The 19,325-nt window shown below is 38.6% G+C and overlaps 1 protein-coding gene across 3 annotated transcripts in view; it reads left to right on the top strand.

Annotated features, from left to right (window-relative positions):
• Positions 1–338: 338 nt before the first annotated feature.
• LOC150091259 (Kruppel-like factor 3) overlaps positions 339–19,325 on the top strand; it is a 48,137-nt gene continuing 29,150 nt past the window's right edge. For 2 of the 3 annotated variants that reach the window (XM_090375046.1, XM_090375038.1), the window contains exon 1: positions 15,327–15,624. In XM_090375046.1, the coding sequence (XP_090231172.1) occupies positions 15,520–15,624 (105 nt within the window). In that variant the 5' untranslated portion in view covers positions 15,327–15,519. Of the gene's footprint in view, positions 477–15,326; positions 15,625–19,325 lie in introns of those variants that run through there. The other variant, XM_090375054.1, reaches the window with a different exon arrangement.

Here is a 19,325-nt window from a genome sequence, read left to right as displayed (position 1 = left end):
TGCATAAAAAGGTCTATACATCCCTCATTCGGCGAGGTCATGGTTCAAATCCAGTCAGAGACTGGAGGAATTCTTCAAGGTCTCTTTGAACGGGGCTGTAGTTACCCAATATCAGGAGGGGAAAGTGTGGTTTCTTTCTCCGTGAATTATGCCAAAGTTTTCATCTCTTAAACATGAAAATCCGGACCTTGATCGCCAATTCCCATCTTCAAAAATAAGAATCAGTTGTGCAAAGAAACCTTCAAGGGTTAATCTTTTTTCCCACTTTCTCATAAAAGCATGTAAAGGTCTCTCTACCACATAAGTAGTCAATTTATTCTTTATTATATTAGGTAAAGTTTGGATTCTTCAAGTTCCCTGGACCGCATCACTTCGAATCAAGCTAGCCATACCTATACCAGAAAGGTCTAACATTCTGCTGGTTGTCGGGATGCAAGTGTATCCAGGTTAGTTTCGAGAAGACATTGGCCAAAAAGGTAGGAAATGTTCTTCATTTTATTTAACAAGTATTAAACTTGCCTAAAGAAGTTAGGCAAGTTTTGAGTTGTCCCGAACTCAAAACTCGATAATGAGCTCTGAAGTAAGTTCGAAATGTTCAAAGTTTGAGCGAATTTAGTTATTTGGATGTCGCTAACCTTTATTACATTAAACCACTAAACTTACATTTATGTTCAAAAGTTTAATTTCTAATTTTTTAATAATTTAACACATTCTGTACAGAAAACGCACTGATAACACTTTGGAAAGCTGTTGAGCAGACATGAAAGTTGGAACAATTAGATCCTCCTCCTGCACGATCAAACAAGCAATCAACAACTTTGATGACCGAGATTATGCCACAACTTTTACAGTAGGAATTTAGCTCTGACTGCATCCAGTCTGAAGATTTTCCGTTTAGATATTTGCTATGAATCTGGTCTTGGTCATAATGGTATAGAAGAATGAATCCTCTTGCCGTTCTTACTTCATTTTCTAGAAACTGTTCTGTGTATTTAATTGTTTTACTTTTGACCACAAACGGACTCTCCCTTACCCTTTGTTTTTATATATCCTTTTATTCCATCTAGCTCAACTTCTTCTTGTATGAAAGTCCAATTTAAACTAGTTGTGACATCTAGCCACTTACAGTACTCATGGGGAAATTCAACACTCCCTTCTATCACTGTCATGTTTCTGATCAGCAGCACCTCACACATCAAGCATATCCCCCCCCACCACTTTAAGATGTCTTAATGAACTTTATATTGAGTCAGAGTTTAGACCAATTTTATAAGTTTCAGAGGGATGAAAATAAATGGTCACGTGTGGTTCCTAATCTTCCTTTTCCCTTCAAGGGGCCCATACACAATTCTGTCCATTGACTTCTCTTATGATTATATTACCTTCTTCCGGGATTTCTTCATGTTCTTCCATTTTATTCGTGTGGTAGTTAAATAGGACAATCGTGTGTCACCATGAATTTTAATTAAATGAAACTAAGCATATTTGCATTCAACTACAAGAAATATTTTCGCCCTCAGCCACTCGAATTCTTCCTAATACGATTTTAAATGCCTCGCACAGAACCGTGGAGGAACAGCTGCTCATTTTGGCCGCAGGTGATGATGACCCCAACGGCACACTAACTCGTGATACTTTATCATTCTCCCGGCAGTTCAAAATCATTAAACTTGGTTTAGCCATCCTCCAAACTCCTGATTATTACCTCCTTTTGTCAACAAATAAAAATACAGATTACTGTTACTTTTGACTATCTTTCTTACAATTGTAGATGCGATTTTGTACGCCTATTTAATCTTAAAATTTATAATGATGCTCTGCGTTGTTGGCTTTGGACATAAGATAAAAAAAAAACAGTTTAAATGCGGTCCATGAAATATAGGTTTCAATTATGTCATTCGTCTGTCGTCACAAACACTTAATGAAAGAAAAACATAATTACAAATTGAAGTTGTGCATTCATTGTGGCCACGAATCAATATTTAATGATTTGGTATGGGGATGATAATTTTTTCTTTCAATTAAAAGTTGATATGATTTATCGGCAAATTTTCTGCTTGAAAGAATCGGCACCACACCCTGTATGTAGAACATATTCACTAGGCCTATCCCCGCAGAGAAAGTAAGTAGTGCAAGATATTTACGTGTGTCTTGTGAGGGTTAATGTCTCGTGTTCAGGTTGTTAAATGACTGTCTTGGTAAAGGAACAGTCCATTATGGAATGTATTGGGAAATCACTGAACAGACTGAATTTTGAGGACTCCAATTCCGTCTTTCGGTTATCGATGAACAGTTCCATCTTTGAACTGAAAGGAATCATAGAGTGAATTTAGACAACTCAAGTGAATGGTGTGTTCAGGTAGCCGATAATTGTCATGAAAAGTAATTGGGGTTCGTGGGTTGAAAGGGACATCACTAAGATTGAAATTGAAACCACGTAACATCTGTGAAAAGAAGTGTTTAGGAGATTTCCATCTTTTCGCAGATCAATTTGTTCTTTATTCTCACTGTTCATGATGTATTCAGTAGATAAAGTAGAAGGGGGGGGGGGTCTATGAAGTAATGAAAGTTTTAGCTATAGTGTATTGCGCACAGCATGAATATATCCAGCTCCTTGATATAAGTGGCCGTGATAATGCCTCCCTCCAGTCACTAGTTGGCAGAGCAGAAGCAGCAAGAATATGCAGCAGCTTCGATGCCTTCCGAGCTACCAATAAGTTCGGTCCAGTGTAAACTATTCGTTGGCCCTCCTCCAAAAATCACTGTACCCTACTTAGATGTAAGGGATATTGGATCTCGCCGTGATGCCTATCATAACCTCAAAAGGCTACAAATGCTTATTGATGGAAGAGACAGGGTTGTTGCTGGACATTGAATATGAATTTCAACACTTCAAGCAAAGTGGTGGTCTTGCATTGGGTGATAAGATCATCTGCTGCCTAATATTGTCTGGTGACGCCCACATCACGCAGAGAGTAGGATATTCCTCTTCTGTATGATGTGGATGTTTCATCTCGACCCTGTGAATTGGTTCACACCTGGATTATCAACTTCAGCATACTAAGTGCAGAGTTTCAGACTTGCACATGGGGTATGTTAATGGTCCTCCCACCAACCTAAAGATGCAAAACGGCAAAAAAAATTGGTCGCATTATTTTTGCCTATCGCTTTTATGGATAAGAATTATTCTCTGTAAGAGTATGTTAAGAACGCTTGCTTTGTGTTGTCGTTGTCCCCCCCCCAACTCAATCTCACCGGTTACCAACGCGGTCGAATGTGGAGGAGGTGGTAACGCCTTAAACAATCTAACACAAACTTCTGTAAGAGGGACTAAAGCAAAATAAGAACAAAAGGGAGAGAAATTCTAGATTTTTCTCACACTCCATCGCAGTCGTAATCTCGCCTGTGATTTCGACTTGTTTAGACCTTGTAATGGATACCTTGCTGGTTTCCGATTTACTCGGATGCCAAGTTTCACGTTGAAGTTTGGTAATATTTTCTTTTTTTTTTTCGTATACTGTTCAATATCCAATTTTTATATATTAAATAGTCCATATTAAGATCTAGTTCATACCATCTTTGAGTGGGAGAAAGAGAGAGCAAAGTAGACCCATAGCATACTCCCATATTGACAATGGCTGGGCGTAGTTGAGTTAAAACATCATTTGCATATGTTATGAGTTTATAACAGGGATGGCCTAAGCAAGCAACAGGTAGAAAGATATTTTCCGAACTTTATTTTGGATTTTCTGTATGGAAAAACCAGAAAATAATAATAATTTCCATACAGCGTTATTAAGCTACACAGAAGAATCTTGGAACAAACATGACGCCCATTATTGCCATCGAATGGGATTTGACCCAAAAATGAAATAAACTACGTCATCCATTTTTTTTTTAAACTTCCATTCATGGTCTGAACTCCACCATCTCAGTTCACTGATGATGTTTATGAGAGTGGAACAAAGGAATATCTTATAGTTTCCCAACCTCCAAACAAGATTTATTCTCGATCCTCATTATACGCTAAGAGATAGTGGAGTTATCTACAATAAGATGTCTTTATTTTGTCCCATAACTTGCCAATGACGTCATTCCATAAATACAACCTGCCACGTCCATGATTAGTACTGGTAGATTGGTATTACGATATGCATACTGTCAGACAACAAGCTGCGAAGCAGAAAAAAAAAAGTTCAAACCTTCATTCCGACCCAAGGGATTTAGGGGTGAAAGGGGAGGGGGAGAAACAAGACAAGAAAACTCGTCAGTCTGTGTGTTCTTATTTATCGATACCAGCAGGTGATAAGTCAACAGTGTTGCTAGCAAACACAATGACCCCTCCCATATTGACAGCAATGTCAACTAGTGAAATGATAGCACTGCCCTCTAGAGGAAACATAGGCGTTAATTTTATGATTGATAGCGTCACCGTGACCTCGCAACGGCTGCAATAGATCAGACCAAGCAATTAATGTCTGTGATCAAAGCGTGGGTGATGAGGGTCACAGATTACAGTCAAGGTAATAGAGAAAGAAATAGGTCTCCGCTAGTTCCTGATAGCTTTTATAACCACTCCATAGGCAGATTTATGCTTACCTGGAGACATGTGATAAGGTTTTAATATATGTTAGTAACCAGAGTTGCCTCTTTTCACTTTCTTTCTTACCCGTTCAGCATTCTTATTATAACACTGGCGGTTTGCTATCAGGAAGCCGGCTCTTATCTGGTTGAGCGAGCAGGCAGGGAGGCCTAATTAACTCCAATCATTACATTAATTAAAAGATACTGTATTTTCATTTGGTTAATCAATAGTAAAGACCCTTAAGCGCACTAACGCGATGATTAGTTCTAGTACAAAATGTAATCGCCAGATGGCATTCGAAAAAAAATAGGTGTCAGTCGATGGTAAGAGGATTCGAAGGAACAGCGATATGATTATCATCCCTTGTGAAAAGAGCTAGGTTTGAATTTGTTTATGAACAAATTATCAGCTTCTTTATTTATAAATTTCATAGAGTGCAAATCTAATTGCAGTTTAAGGGCCAGTGTTCCATTTTCCCTTGAACTGGCCCTAAAATTGATGAGTTCATAGAACAAAGAAACAAAGAGTTGGTCCTTGACGTGTCTTAAGCACACTAACACAAAATACCATCGCCAGATGGCATTCGAAAAAAATGTCAGTTGATGATAAGAGATCATATCGTATCAACAATAACCATCTCTTCAGATGTGGACAGAATTCTTAAATACCTCTTCAGTGGGCAACCATTCTCAGGTGAGCGGAGTAGGGAGGGTTTTGTAGGCAGCACAACAAGCGAATCGGGTCCTGATGTGCCTAAACATCAATAATAATAGTAATACTGACCTTTGAACACAACTTAGTTCTCTTTAATGGATTTGAAAAGGTATAATCATGTTAATTTTTATAAATATTGAATGATTCCGTCCATGGAATCATTTGGTGATTATTAATTACTAAATAAGAAATATTCAACTATTATATATTAGCACTTTAGGGTAGATTATAAAAAATATTACGATAAATTAAAAAAATATAAAATATTTACAAGCAACCACATATACCGTCTTTCTCAGATTGAAAATAGTCTTAATCAGTAGAGGCTGCCAGTGAGCTATGCAGTCTTATAGGGTAACTGCTGCTATCAGTGTGATGTAAATATTAGTGATATACGCTAGCTGCATATCTATAGTTTTATTTAAAGACTTGTTTGATTATTGCCATTAATTCTTCGTGCTCCTATCATTTTAAATGTTAGGAGACTATTAGTAGACTTCTAATGAGATCGAAACTTGAACAAATCTTATATATTATTTATTGACACAAAAGCAGTAACTCCGAAAAGGTATCTTTAACTTCTGACAATGCACAGCTAATCGTAGTTTCCTTCAGTCTGTGAACAGTCTGGATTACAAAGCAGACAAATATCTACTTTTTCTACTGGGGGAAATCCAATATGTATAACATCTCATATTTGGAAGCTAATATCTTGAAAGAACAGTGGCCAGTCGCCATCTTGTATATTGTGCATGATCGTGACTTTCCATCTAATCTAGATGGGAGAGAACACCCAAATTGAGAAAAAAAATTCCTACGTTGGAGGACCAAATAATGGATGCATTAAAAAGCAATGGCCTTAATTTATACTTCAACATTGTCAGGATGAGGCAGAAGAAGTACGCTGCTCTTTGGTGTGCATCAGCCAGCGTTGCATGATCGGTACATTCCTGAGGTGCGTATTACTCCTATCCCTCTCTATGCATCCGAAATTTGGTCATCTGCCCCTGCCTCATACCCAAACAAGAATCTCACTTTGGAGTACTTGTTGCTTACGTGGATGAACAGAGTGGTAGGCCTGTTCATCCATCTAAGCAAACAGATCCTACAATCTGTGCACCATCCCCTGGAGACATCTCATCATGACAAGAAATGTCTTCACGCTTGTACGGCTTATAACGCGGCGAATTGATGCTCCATCGGTATCCACCTTAATCTCTGGCCCGAAGAAGGCAAGAGGGGAGCTCCCCGACTCCTGTCTCCCTCTTTTTCTTACGCTCTCAAGCATTGATTCCCTGAGGGCCATGTTTCCAGCCAATTGTCTTCGGATCTTCAATAAATTTGGGTTACACCCTGATAGGTTCGTTGAAGACAAGCTCTACAGGAACGAAATCATGAAGAACTGGTACCAAATAATGAATCTATGATGTACATCTGCTCCTGGACATGACTGACTTTTTTTTACTTGCCTATTTGTATATGACAAAGACTGTTTTCGTCGCCGTACAATTGTATTTTTAATCCAGTAATTTTCTCTGGTCGCGCACGCATGTACTCTTGTATATTTTACAAGTATTCCTCGCACCTTAGTCTTTAAATATTCACACCCTTCTGGCAGAATGTCGTCCCTGGGTGACCCAAGGTTTCTTGTGGTAATAAACTGATTTTAATAATAATAACATAAGATGGTCGTTTCGAAGGATAATAGAGATAAATCTCATTAAAGGAGGCACAGAGGATTGAGATACGTTGTTTTGCACGATGATCTGGAAACCTATGTTTGGTATACAGATGGAATACAACCGAAGAAACACTAAAAGACATAACCAAAAGGGATGACCATTTTGGCCATCGACACTTAATTTTAATTTGGGTATCTTAAAGACTCCGCTTAAGATTTTAACTTGCATAAGCAATCCAGATTGTGAAGTTCGAAAAGTACCTCATAATCACTTTTCTTAATGCGCTTTTTACTAGTTTGAAATTTTACAATTTCAAAGGATTTCCTGCCCAAGAAATTCATTCTGGCCGTTGCATAACTGACATTTTATCCACGTGTTTTTTTCTGGTCCGCTCATCGATCAATGCCATACTGCCCTGTGTGCTTATACGAGGCGACTAATTCACTAGACATATCCCAGCGCGCTATGAATGATAGCCGGGCATATAGTACTTTACTACTTTAACCCGCTTTACATTTGCAAAGAAAAAAAAATGTTATTTTTTGTTCTGTAATACGGCATAGATTTCTCATACAAAGCCACTGTCCACCTCCAAAACGAGTTTCTTCAGTATTATATTACTTTAAAAAAAAAACAGTATCTCTCTCCCTCCCTCCCTCCCTCCTCGTATAAATAAACTTGACACATTTTGCAGTGAGAAAACTCACAGAATTTGTCAGAAAGACTGTGCATATTTCAGGACGAAACTTCAAGATTAACCGTACACTCCAACTTTATCTTGTTCAAGTTTTAAAATTTCTAATGTTCCATATCACATTTGCCTCATTTGTTGGAATCGCTCAGGAAAGGGAGTCAAGTTAAAATTACGTTTTAGTTTTGTTATTCCCATGGTCTAGCGTGAATAGAAAAACCAAGGAGTTGAGCGCTGTTTTTGTTATTTGTAGTTAAAAACCAAAACACTAAAAATAGAGTACGAAGAAGCACTTACCACACAGAGTGATCCTTATACTGGGTTCAAAAGGTATTGAGGGTGAAAGTCTGATGGACCCAACAAAGTTTCTGAGTTTATCTGATGTGAAACTCAGACAGAATAAAGATGTGAAAGGAAAGATGACCATAGTTGAAAAAGACGCATGGATTTATATCAAAAATGCACATAAGAGCTTCTTAGGGAAAAGGAGTATATTTGAAAAGAAGCTCAATAAATTTCAACAATCTAGATATAACATAGACTTGAAGGTATATTTCTTGCATCCTACATATTTTTGTTTTCAGGAAAATCTTCGTTCACTTCTGGTTGGAGAGATTCCATCAAAATATGAAGGAGACGTGTTTGTGTAGCGTATGCCTTTTGTTGTTTAGCTGTTTTTGGCCACTTTACCATCGGAAAGTTGCTTCCCAGAATACCTGTCCACGTACGATGAGGTGGACCACCACCATACCCGTACTGTCTTTAATGGACAAACGTAGCAAACTTAGGGAAGGTAACATGAGTACGATAATCGAAATCCCATTCTACAAGTCCTCCATGAAAATTAGAGTTGTTTCGTTGAAACAATCAGTATTTGGAGATGTCCATGCTGGAATCCCAGCTTAATCTCAAGGAAATTCGGAAGGTCCTCCAAAACCGCGGATGGAGTCCATCTGGACCATAAGGAGTATGATTTTTCCGTGATTTATTTCCAGTTTTCAGCCCACGCAACGTGCAAATCTGCCCATGAACACCCTGGTTCAATTACGTCTTCATGGTCTGATTATAACACACAGTGCGTATGGTCTAAACTGATTGTGCCTATACTTTATGCTTCCTTTTCCTTCCCCACTACCTTGCATTCAAGTCTAGATATACAAATATATAATTATAGGTGGGCAACTAGAAGTTTCACCGGGCTGTGTTCAAGTGAAATCAGGGTAAAAAGCGCCATGCTACGAAAGCTATAGATTGCTTGTTTACAGTTTCGCCGACTATCAGCAATGATGGCTATAGTGTCTGCTTTTAGTGGGAAAACAATAGAACGATATTGTAGGGCAACCGGGTTTAATCAGAGTGGTGCAATATCGAGTGATAGAGAGAGCAACCCCCACAATATTTTAGATTGATAACAATTTGCTTATTGTAAAGGCTGACAATTAAATGTTTCGTTGAAGGTGTCGAATAACAGTCAAATAAAATTCCAGTCACGATATTGAAGTCCCATATTGCATTTCTTACCATCTTGGTTATTCTGTTTGGTGGACAGAAAAAGTATAATGAGATAATCCAACAGAACATTAAATATTTAGTTGGTATAACGTTTAGGGTCTTTCCAGGGGTGCCCAAAATCCATAAGAGAATTTATCTGGAGAAAAGATATCGTGAGACTTTTCTGCCTCTTTAAAATGTCTTATTCCAAACAAACATTAGCCTCTTAATGTCCTAAAGTCTTTAAATAGTTATCTGTACATATTCCCTACAGGGATTCGTACGCTCAACCAACAGCAGTTTTCTTATCAAGAGTTGAGAATGATTTGGTTTTCGTAAATTCCGTTGTCATTTGATTATAACGAACTCAGTAAAAATGCAAAAAAAAGAAATGATTTTATCTACTTAAGTCTATCTAATTAGTATATTGCTATCAGACTCCACTTGCCTTAGCTTGTCATTATGCGAACACACCTAAAATTTGAAGACTCCGATTGTCTTAGTTTGTCATTATAGGAACACACCTAAAATTCGAAATGCTTATCTGAATATTGGAGGACTCTTTTTCTTTCGGGTTCCAGAAATTTGGTAAATTTCCAATTTTTTATTGGAAACTTACCAGTTGGAGCATTAAAACAAATTCAACTTCGTTGCCAATCACTTCAAAAATCCTTGAAACTCAACTCCACAAGAAAAAAAAAAAAAGAAGAAAACTATGGAATTACCCACTTTTAAGTTGAGGTGCATCAATGTTTTACCCTCCTCAATCTTGAAAGATTGAAGGCGCATAGTGTATGCAAAAGATTCCAGCAAATGAAAAAATTTGGCCCATACGTGGGACCGTCAATAATTTTCACTAAAGCGTTTCAGGTGGGTTGGCGACTACGATCCAATTAAACTGAAAGCTATAATGAGTTTGTATTCATAATGTCAGCAAAGTAGTTAAGAAACCTTCTCAGTATGTTCCATTTGGAAGGTCAGATGTAGGCGCAAAATAGGACATCTTACGTCAATCTTATTTTGGTGAAACATAGTTGAAATACTGGACAAAGTTCGATATATTTATTCCGGTTAGGTAAGAAGCACATCTTTCGATGTAAATTGTCACAAGATGCTCAGTTTTCCTCCTAATTTTGAAAACTAGCAACGAAAAATTTGCAATTTTAAGTAGATCACTTCCACAAATGCTAAACTTCATTCAAAAGGGTCCAAACTTGCAATCAAACAGTTCCACATTCTTATAAAATATACGCACGATACCTAAACAGTTATTTGAGGTTATCCTGACAACTGTTCTTTCAGTCAAAAACGTCTATCACGTAATACATATATTTCATAATCATGGACAAGGTCATCTTCAAATATTTTGGTGAAACAGTATACACCAAAACCTGTATAGACTTTGAAATATGTCTAACTATACCATCCGAACAGCTTAAATAAACGCGATGCTATGTTTTATGTATTAGAAGCGAACTTACCTCAAGTGCTTTCATAAATATTAATATCTCGAGTTCAGACCACGTTCATCTGTTACTGCGATACGATTTCCACGCTCAGTAGGAGCACGGGGAGAGAAAAACGATAAGTGGATTTACGTACGTCTTGGGATGAAGTGTTGTTTACTAGGCGGACAGCCCTGCTAAAATACTGTGGCAAATCTCTGGCGGTATTCTTACGTCAAAGGGTGGGGAAGGTTTCTCCTTCTTTCTTTGTCATTATTTTCTTGAAATATTTAAGACTACACCTTCTCCACCTCTATCGTAGTGGAATCGAAACTGCAAATTGCCCAAGAACGGCGACAGTTACAAATGTAACAGATGTTAAGAGGGCTGGATCTTCGAGCTAATTCTCTTGAATTATTTGAGTCGGGTGAACGGACAGACAACGCTCATCGACACGAAGACGTCCCCAACGGCAAACTACATTGGTTACCACAATAACAAAGTCCATTTAAACTATCTGCTTATTCTCCCTGGTTGCTAAAACGCGAAGAGACTTCATTGGACAGACCATACCATTCTTCAGTTGGGACAAGTTGATCAATAAGCGTGAATATACATCTGTTGTAACTTATGCAGAGAGGCTTCTGAACATTAGTTCAATTCCACTGCGAATATACATTTAGAAAGATTAAGTTAGGGTTATTCCCCTTTTCTGGGGCGTCCTCGAAAAGGGGAATAACCCTAATTTAAAGGGAACAGAAATTATCAAAGCCACGTTTCTAAGGTCCAAAGAAATACGTTTACCTTTTGTAAACTATTCATATAAATATGATTTTAACTATTGTACAATGGTATAAAAAGTATTATATGTTGTTTAAATTTTATGAAATTCTAGGGGACGCAGCTACTCTACCTATGCACTACAACGGATAAACATGCAAACTGTATCTGGGAGTCGTTGGTGTCTTTGGGGTGTAACGATGACAAAAAAGGGGAAAATGCATTATTCTGTCTGCGTCTGACTCTGCAGTAGTGGGTCCATTAACGTGGTTATTTCTGGAAGAAGGTGACCTTGGAGAGACCAAAAATGCTTGCAATGTAGGTGGGGGTCGGAAAATTAAAATTACTTAGCCATTTACTTCGTGGAAAGTAGGCTGAGTTGGCTTTCGTAATAGTCAGCAGTCGCCTGCAAGATCTATTAAGAAACTAAGGTGGAGTGGGTAGACTGAAAAGTAAAGCTCGGTATTGCACTTGAGAAAAAGATTCAGGATAACAGCGCGTTCATATTCAGAACCATCCAATCCATAAGGTACTATTACTGTGCATCGATTTTCTTGTGGCTGCTTTTCCTATGGGCATAAGGAGCTCTGCCCTTGCCCCTGTACAGTAACGGGCCCTTAATCCAAGACAATAAAAAACTGTACATAAGAATTCGTCGAGAACAGAGGTGTTAAAATTGAGGCATTTCTTTAAAGTAACTTTGATAATAGTATCCATTTTCTCTGTTTCTAAATAGGCTGATTAATACAGGAAAAAATCCGCCATCTACAAAAGTTTCTCCCGGTCCTATAAGTAGTTAAAGCGATCGTAAACTTGCCAGTTCATTCTGGTGTATGCGAAATGTATATATGACGAGGAGCAGGAGTACTCGGAGGAAAACTACGACAAATAACTCTAAAGAGAGGAGAAAAAATCTTGTGGTATGGGAGGTTATTCTGAAGTTTTGGTGAAATCTTATATGAAGTGTTGGTAGATAAAGTCAAATCTTTCTTTTCTTTCACTGGTTAATAAGACGATATTAAGAATACCGGAGCTGCCTTTCGGATGACGGGAGTTTTAATCTCAAAGAATTGAAGAAAGAAAATTCGATATTCAAGATCTCATTACAGTCAAAATCTCCAGGATGTTTTATTATTCGGTACGAGAAGAATTAGTTTTATTTTTATTCAAATAATCACCACCTGATTAAATGCACTTATTGCGCCATTCTAAAAGTTACTGAAAAGAGTCAAAAAAGGCGTCCAAAGGAATGATGGTCAGTTCGGTGGTAACGTTTTTCTTTATGCTCTCATCATTCTGAAATCTCTTTTCTTTGAGGGCAGTTTTCATCTTGGAAAAGAGTAAGACGTCCACTGGTGCCAGATTGGGAAAGTAGGATGGTTGATCTGTACAATGCCATGTTTCTTCAGAAATATCTTCATATAAGTGCAGATTTTGCCTGGGGAACTCTTGTGCAACAAGAACTAGCCGCTTTTGAAAGCGGCTGGTTCTTGTTGCACAGGAATTCCTCCGCTCGAAATTGGGGCTCACCCGGGAAATGTGCTTCAATAGTATTTGAAGCACATGCACGTGGAACACAGCATTGACTCTCTCTCACCTTCATTTACAAATTACTTGTGAATCACTCCATGTTTGTCGAAAAACATGACCAGCTTCTTCTCGATCCTGGACTTCTGTAAACGAAACTTTTTGGCCTTTGATGAGTGACGATTTTGAAATCCACTGCATTTTCTAACGCTTCGTTTGTACACGTTTTTCCTTAACAATAATGCAGTTAAGGAAATCAGAATTGTTTTTGACAAATCTGGATGAAGTCTTCGTTGCTTCTGCTCATCCATGAAGGTGTGCGACACAAATTTTTTACGCACCATCCTTTTCCATAAATATAAATGCAGAATTTGAGGAATCGTCTTCTTATTCATATCCGACTCATCAGCCATCAATCTGTGGATCAAATGACGATCTCTTGCTTCAATTTCTCGAATTTTCTAACTCTCAACAGGTTGACGGACTCTTTCTTGGATCATCGCGAACATATAGCACCTCAAACACATTGGTACGACTTAACCTTTCATCACCATAAACAGTTAACATTTCACACATCTCTGTTAAAATTTTTTCCAATTTAAAAATTTGAAGTTCGTTCCTTGGCCTGTTGCAAAATCATGACACAGAATATCAATGCTGCTAACGAAACTGGTTATTTTCAACCTGTCAGCCTACTGGACAATCTCTGTGCCACCATCTGTTGGAGGAAGTTTAAACTACAGCGTATCACTTTCGTTTACTTTCAAACTCATCGAACGTGATCGCACAAGTCCAGGAATTTTTGTGGTACTCAGTGATTGGAAACCATATTTAAAAAATTAAGATCTTTGGAACTAGAGTTTTCTTGCCACTGATTGTTGACTCGTACTCGTCTATACATTCTGTGGCCCTTAATTTTATATGGTCTTTAAACACTCACCATAAAACAGGTGGATTTTTATTTAAACAATTTTTTTTTTACACCCATTACTTTTTCGCCTAAACAAACCGATCTTTAGAACACAGCGCGGATAACGAATTACGACCTGAGCGGACTCGTTATTAATTTAAGTAACGATAATACCGTAGAATACTTTATCCCTCCCACATATGTGTACCATCTTTATTAAGAATCTTTTTTTTTTTACTTTTGATGTGAAAACATCTATAGCGGCACCTAACAATGGAATGTAACAGAAATAAGAGACGAAAAAAGAAATTGTTGACAAATATTTGTATTGTTGCAATAATAGTATTCAACAAATGGCTACAATTATACTTGGATTGGATTTCGCTTACTGTTCCAAGTCAAGGATGTGTTCACATAAAACATCTTTAGTGCGTACCACACGAGTTTTGTTAACAGCTAACAAAAGTGGGCAAGTATTTCTCGCCAAATGCCATCTACGTGACTTTTTTTTTGTTCGAATTTGTGGTTCTGAATCTGTTCAGAGGCAACAGGAATTTTTGAACTCATTAGATGAAAATCTAAACAAATCAATATCTGGTTAATGCAATATCTGGTTAGTAGAAACAGAGTATTACATCGGTGAGTGGCAGCCAACGCCTGACCAGCACTTTTGGAGGCAAGCGTACTGCAAATGCAAAGAAACAAGGCCTCCAAGTCGCTATTTCCGTTGGCATAAAGTGCGGTTTCTATGCACTGCAGAAGACTGATTTCATTCGTTCAGAGCAGAGGATGAAAGGGCTGATGGAAAATTGCTCTCGGTCTTCCAGGCAGGTCTATCGCTCACTACACACACACACACACACACACACACACACACACACACACACACACACACACTTCTTAATTTTATTACAGGGAGTGGGGGGTTTATCGATTTTGTGAGGTGTCAAAGGAGAACGGCCATGGTTTCTTAAGATCTCTATCTGATTGCGCTTACCTCAAATCGCTTTCCGTATCTCCGCCTCTCGCCGTTACCAAGGTAACGCGTTATCCATCTCGGCAGCCTCCCTGGAAGACGGCAACCTTGCATTCCCTCGGGCACTGCGGGTCACGATGCATCATTGGAGTAACGTGTCCACGCGTTTCGCACGAAGGCGGCGCGTGCAAGTAAACTCCCCCCCTTCCTCTTCCTTTCCCCCTCGGGAACGTTTTCATTCACTAAATCGCTCACGCGTTCTCACACCTGCCCATCTTCCCCGATCTTGTGTCATCCCGACGAGGAAGAGACAGAACATCCCTCCGTCGGCGCGTGCCGCCAGCCGATTGGTGCATCCCATCGCCACGCTCGAATGGAGGCTTCCCGTGGGGACTCGACGTCCTATTTATGTGGTGCAGGTGGCGACCAATGAAAGCAGGTGAAGGAGACGCCAACAAGCGGGCAGTCGTACAGGTGAGACTGGAATCGGCCATCGCACGCGCGCGCGCGCTCTCTCTACCTGGACAACGTCTACACACACACACGCGCTGCGAGGAGGAGAAACGTACGGCACCTAAAAAGTCCACACACACGCACGCGGGTAAACAGTTAGCAGCTACCAGTGTCGCCACAGGAACGGTTTTTCATCACGTTACGACGGCCGCTGCCGACGCCACAGAGGTTGCAGGGCCGTGGTGCCGCTCACTGCACGGCTTCCATGTCGACGGGTGCGGCAGTCCTCTCTTCTGCCCCACTAGATCCCCCCTCCGCCTGCGGACTTCGCTTCTCGGCCATGACCTCCGAGATGGCAGATTTTCATGATGTAAGTACCCGCTTCGATGCTAATCTTATTGTGTAGTGTTAAGCCTAATTCTGGGAAGTTAAAGAACACACCCGGTTGGTTCGTGGTACTTGTACGAACTGTCCGTCGCTTTCCTTAACTCTTCTATAGGTCAAGTACGTCGTGTGGTTTCTCTACTGTCGTGCAGACAGCTGTCTGCGTATCTGGCATTCCCAGCATACGCTCGAAAGGGTTTATGCGTAATTGGTTTTTGTTGTCCTCTTTGCACTCGATTTGTCTTAGCAAGTAAGTTCATTTTCTCTTGTGTATTGAACCCAATGTCTTGTTTAAGATCATCTGAACAGAGTCAGAAAGGAACGTTTCTATTTTGGTATCAGTTTGCTGTTAAAGTTAAGCTTAGAATGTAAAGTGATTTCCGGGATGAAAAATCGCAACTTAGACCAAATTTTGTATATTGATAATCTCCATGTAAAAATGTATGTAGGTTTCTGTTATAATTATGTAGCCCGGATGTTAGAAACCTGTTGATTAACCGATATTCCAGATGGATGATGCTCAATGCTTCCAGGGTCCTTTAAAACCCAGATTAAAGGGAATTAAATACACCTTAGCAGCAAACTCAGTTCCATTACTTATAAGGTGTATGACTCAACACGGAATGGTCTATTAAATCTTAATTTTCTACCAGTTGTTTTCCATTTTGTAGGATCTGTGAAGTTTTTGTCAGACTGCACACATGACTAGAGTTTCTTCTAATATAGTTGTCACTAACATTATGAAGTCAACACCTCAGTCTTATGCACTTAAGACGTTTTTATCTTCTGTTATATTCTTTCAATTTTTCTTAAATCGATTATTGGCAGACAATAATCGTTTATCATTATATGATTAAGTATATAATCTTTCATCATGAACGTTGGACAAACGAGTAGCAGCAAGGTGTTTAACTTCATGATCTTAGTCGTATAAGATTTCTGGTTATAGTCAGTCAATCCAGGTATAAATATACCCAAAGGATGACAGCTTCATCTACCCATATTTTAGCACACGAAACAAAGTTGGGAATAACCCCGCGGGACAGGAACAGATTAAATAATTCCACAACTGTTTAAATTGATATTCATTAAGATTTAAGCATAAAAATCTTTGTATTGATGCTTCATATAAGAATTTGGCTCTCTTACCACCTTTATTGCTTTTCTATAATGTTTTACAAGTTTAATGATTTGCTGTTTAAGTATGGCCACATAAATTGATTCCAAAGTGGCAGGAACAACGTCCATCAAAGCTTATCACAGATCCTCCCCTTTTTTCAAATTGGACAACTATAAATTTAAATACTTGTTAAAATGCTTGTATATTTAAACTGAAAATAGAATTTTACATGTTCTTTGAAGGTGTGTTCTTTGGAGAAGACTTGAGCTGGTCATTTTATCTGGAATGTATTTGAGCTGAATACTATTTCCGACAGATTGTATTGTTTCATTTTTCTCACTTAAAAGTCATTAATTATTCGTTTAAATGGAGAATCACAAATATAAGGAAAGGTCCAGAAAGTACTTGATATATATATCTGTATTTGAGAGATTGTGTTGGTTTTAATCCAGTTTCTTATTATTAATAAATTAAATTCAGTTTTCACTGAGTAATAATAATCCAGGTAAAGATTATTAAATGGCGATAAGCTTTTTAAAACCATCTCTAGATGAATTGTTATGGGATACGTCACTATAATCTATAAGAAAAGTACAATTGAAATTTTACATTCATAACATTTGAAAAAAAGTCTCTCTCTCTCTCTCTCTCTCTCTCTCTCTCTCTCTCTCTCTCTCTCTCTCTCTCTCTCTCTCTCTCTCTCTCTCTCTCCCCCCTCTAACATTCTATTAAAGACAAATCAAAATTCTCTAAGAATGGTTAACTAACCATTTTACAATGGATAAGTTTTAGCCAATCTTCTTAATTTCCGGCTCAGTTTTCGGTTATTTAGATAATTTAGAAGTACGCTATTGTCCAACATGTACTGGGACACTTCAGTCCAGAAGTAATGGTTGGACCAGTTAAAATTGTGGCATAAACAGCATTCACACTCAATGATAAATAGATGAAATGGGACAAGAAAAGGACTTGGATCCTTTCATAAAGAGATTAAAATGGGACATCCAAACTCAACTGCTAGAAATATATTTTGATAGAAGGCAAAAGGCAACGCGACCATTCATCCCAAGCCAGGTAGAACACATGATAACCTCCTCCCACCCACTCTGAGCATGTTGGCAAACTGACTCGAGATACAGTTTACAGAACTAGGATATGAGTAGAACCAACAGCTATCAGAAAACGCTTCATGGAAAGGGTTACCATGGTTGCGCAGCTGCTGGCGAACCGAAGCTGTCTGCGAGCAAACCATGTCACCACGTATCCTGTTGAGCAGAGAATGGGAGTTGAGATTGCAGCAGTGGCAGAACGTGATGTAGAGTGAAGAATCACCATAGATAGGTCAGATATCGGATGGGCGGACCTAAGTACAACGCCGAAAAAAGATATAATATAGGTCTATTTCACTTGGTTTACAGTTGGATGACTGGTTGTCATCAGTGGAAACACGAATGCTATCTGTTATGCCGTACTTCGTTGTAGTAATTCTTTGGAAGGGGAGCCATATTTGTTCCGTTATTACAACGTTCTTTGTCACGAACACGGCCAGCACAACAGTGGTTTGAGGAACACACTGTGGTGAATCTACCATTTCCAGCCCAGTTCCTAGATCTAAATCCAATTTGACACCTGTGGGGTATTTAAGAGCTGCAATTGAAAGCCAGGACAAGAGGTCCTAAATAAAGTCTTCTCCGGTCTCCACATGCTGAAAACTTGTACAAAGTGTCTCTCAGAGAGAGTTAGATGCCATTAAAGCCAAGTGAGTGATACTGAATGTTAAAATTTATTTATCTAACTATGTTTTTCTTCTTTAGTGTTCCAATACATGCTGGAAGATAGTTTACAAGTTGACCCCTTAAAAATTCTCTAACATTCTGATAGTTAACTTTTAGCGGGGGCTATAGATCTGTTGGCGATCGTGAATATTTAACTGATGTTATTAAAATGAAATGATATTTTACAGCTAAAATTCTTCAGGCTTTGAATAGATGAAAATTGATTTATCCGTTCTGACAACTTTCTACTTAGGAAACCGACTCAGTTCTTGGTTGCTTCTCAGCACTACTTAAAGAACTATGAATTAGTGCGCAGTAAATGCCACCTATCCCTTTCCAAAAGTGTTTTGGAAAGTTATTGAGAAGAACTGGAGTTACTTGAGTTAATAAATGCACTACATACTTGTTGAGAAAGAGCCGGAAAACATTCAGAACATCTGATAAAGATTTTTTTTAGGCGCATCCCCAACTTAGGACGTATTGCGCCGTATATAATATATTTGTAACTGAGTGTATTCTGTGGTCGATTTACTGCTTGCTGGATGAAAAACCAGACTTTCCAGGACAAGAAACCATACTGTCTTCACTTGAGAACGACTAACACAGCCACATTATGAAAAATGCCCATAAAAATTCTTCGCGGCATTAAGGGGATTCAACCCAGTATGTGTGTGTGGGAGGGGGAACTCTACGAACTGTGATACCCATGAGGTCCCTAAGAAAGATCTTTTTAATATTCTGTGAAAATCCTTAAAGCTTACCTAACAAATATGATTTATTAAGTAAATTTGC

This window comes from Mastigoproctus giganteus, chromosome 1, assembly GCF_048544385.1.
Source record: "Mastigoproctus giganteus isolate SK-2022 chromosome 1, ASM4854438v1, whole genome shotgun sequence".
Lineage (NCBI taxonomy): Eukaryota > Metazoa > Arthropoda > Arachnida > Uropygi > Thelyphonidae > Mastigoproctus > Mastigoproctus giganteus.
Note: the sequence above shows the minus strand (reverse complement) of the source record. Positions and strands in the feature narration are given on the sequence as shown.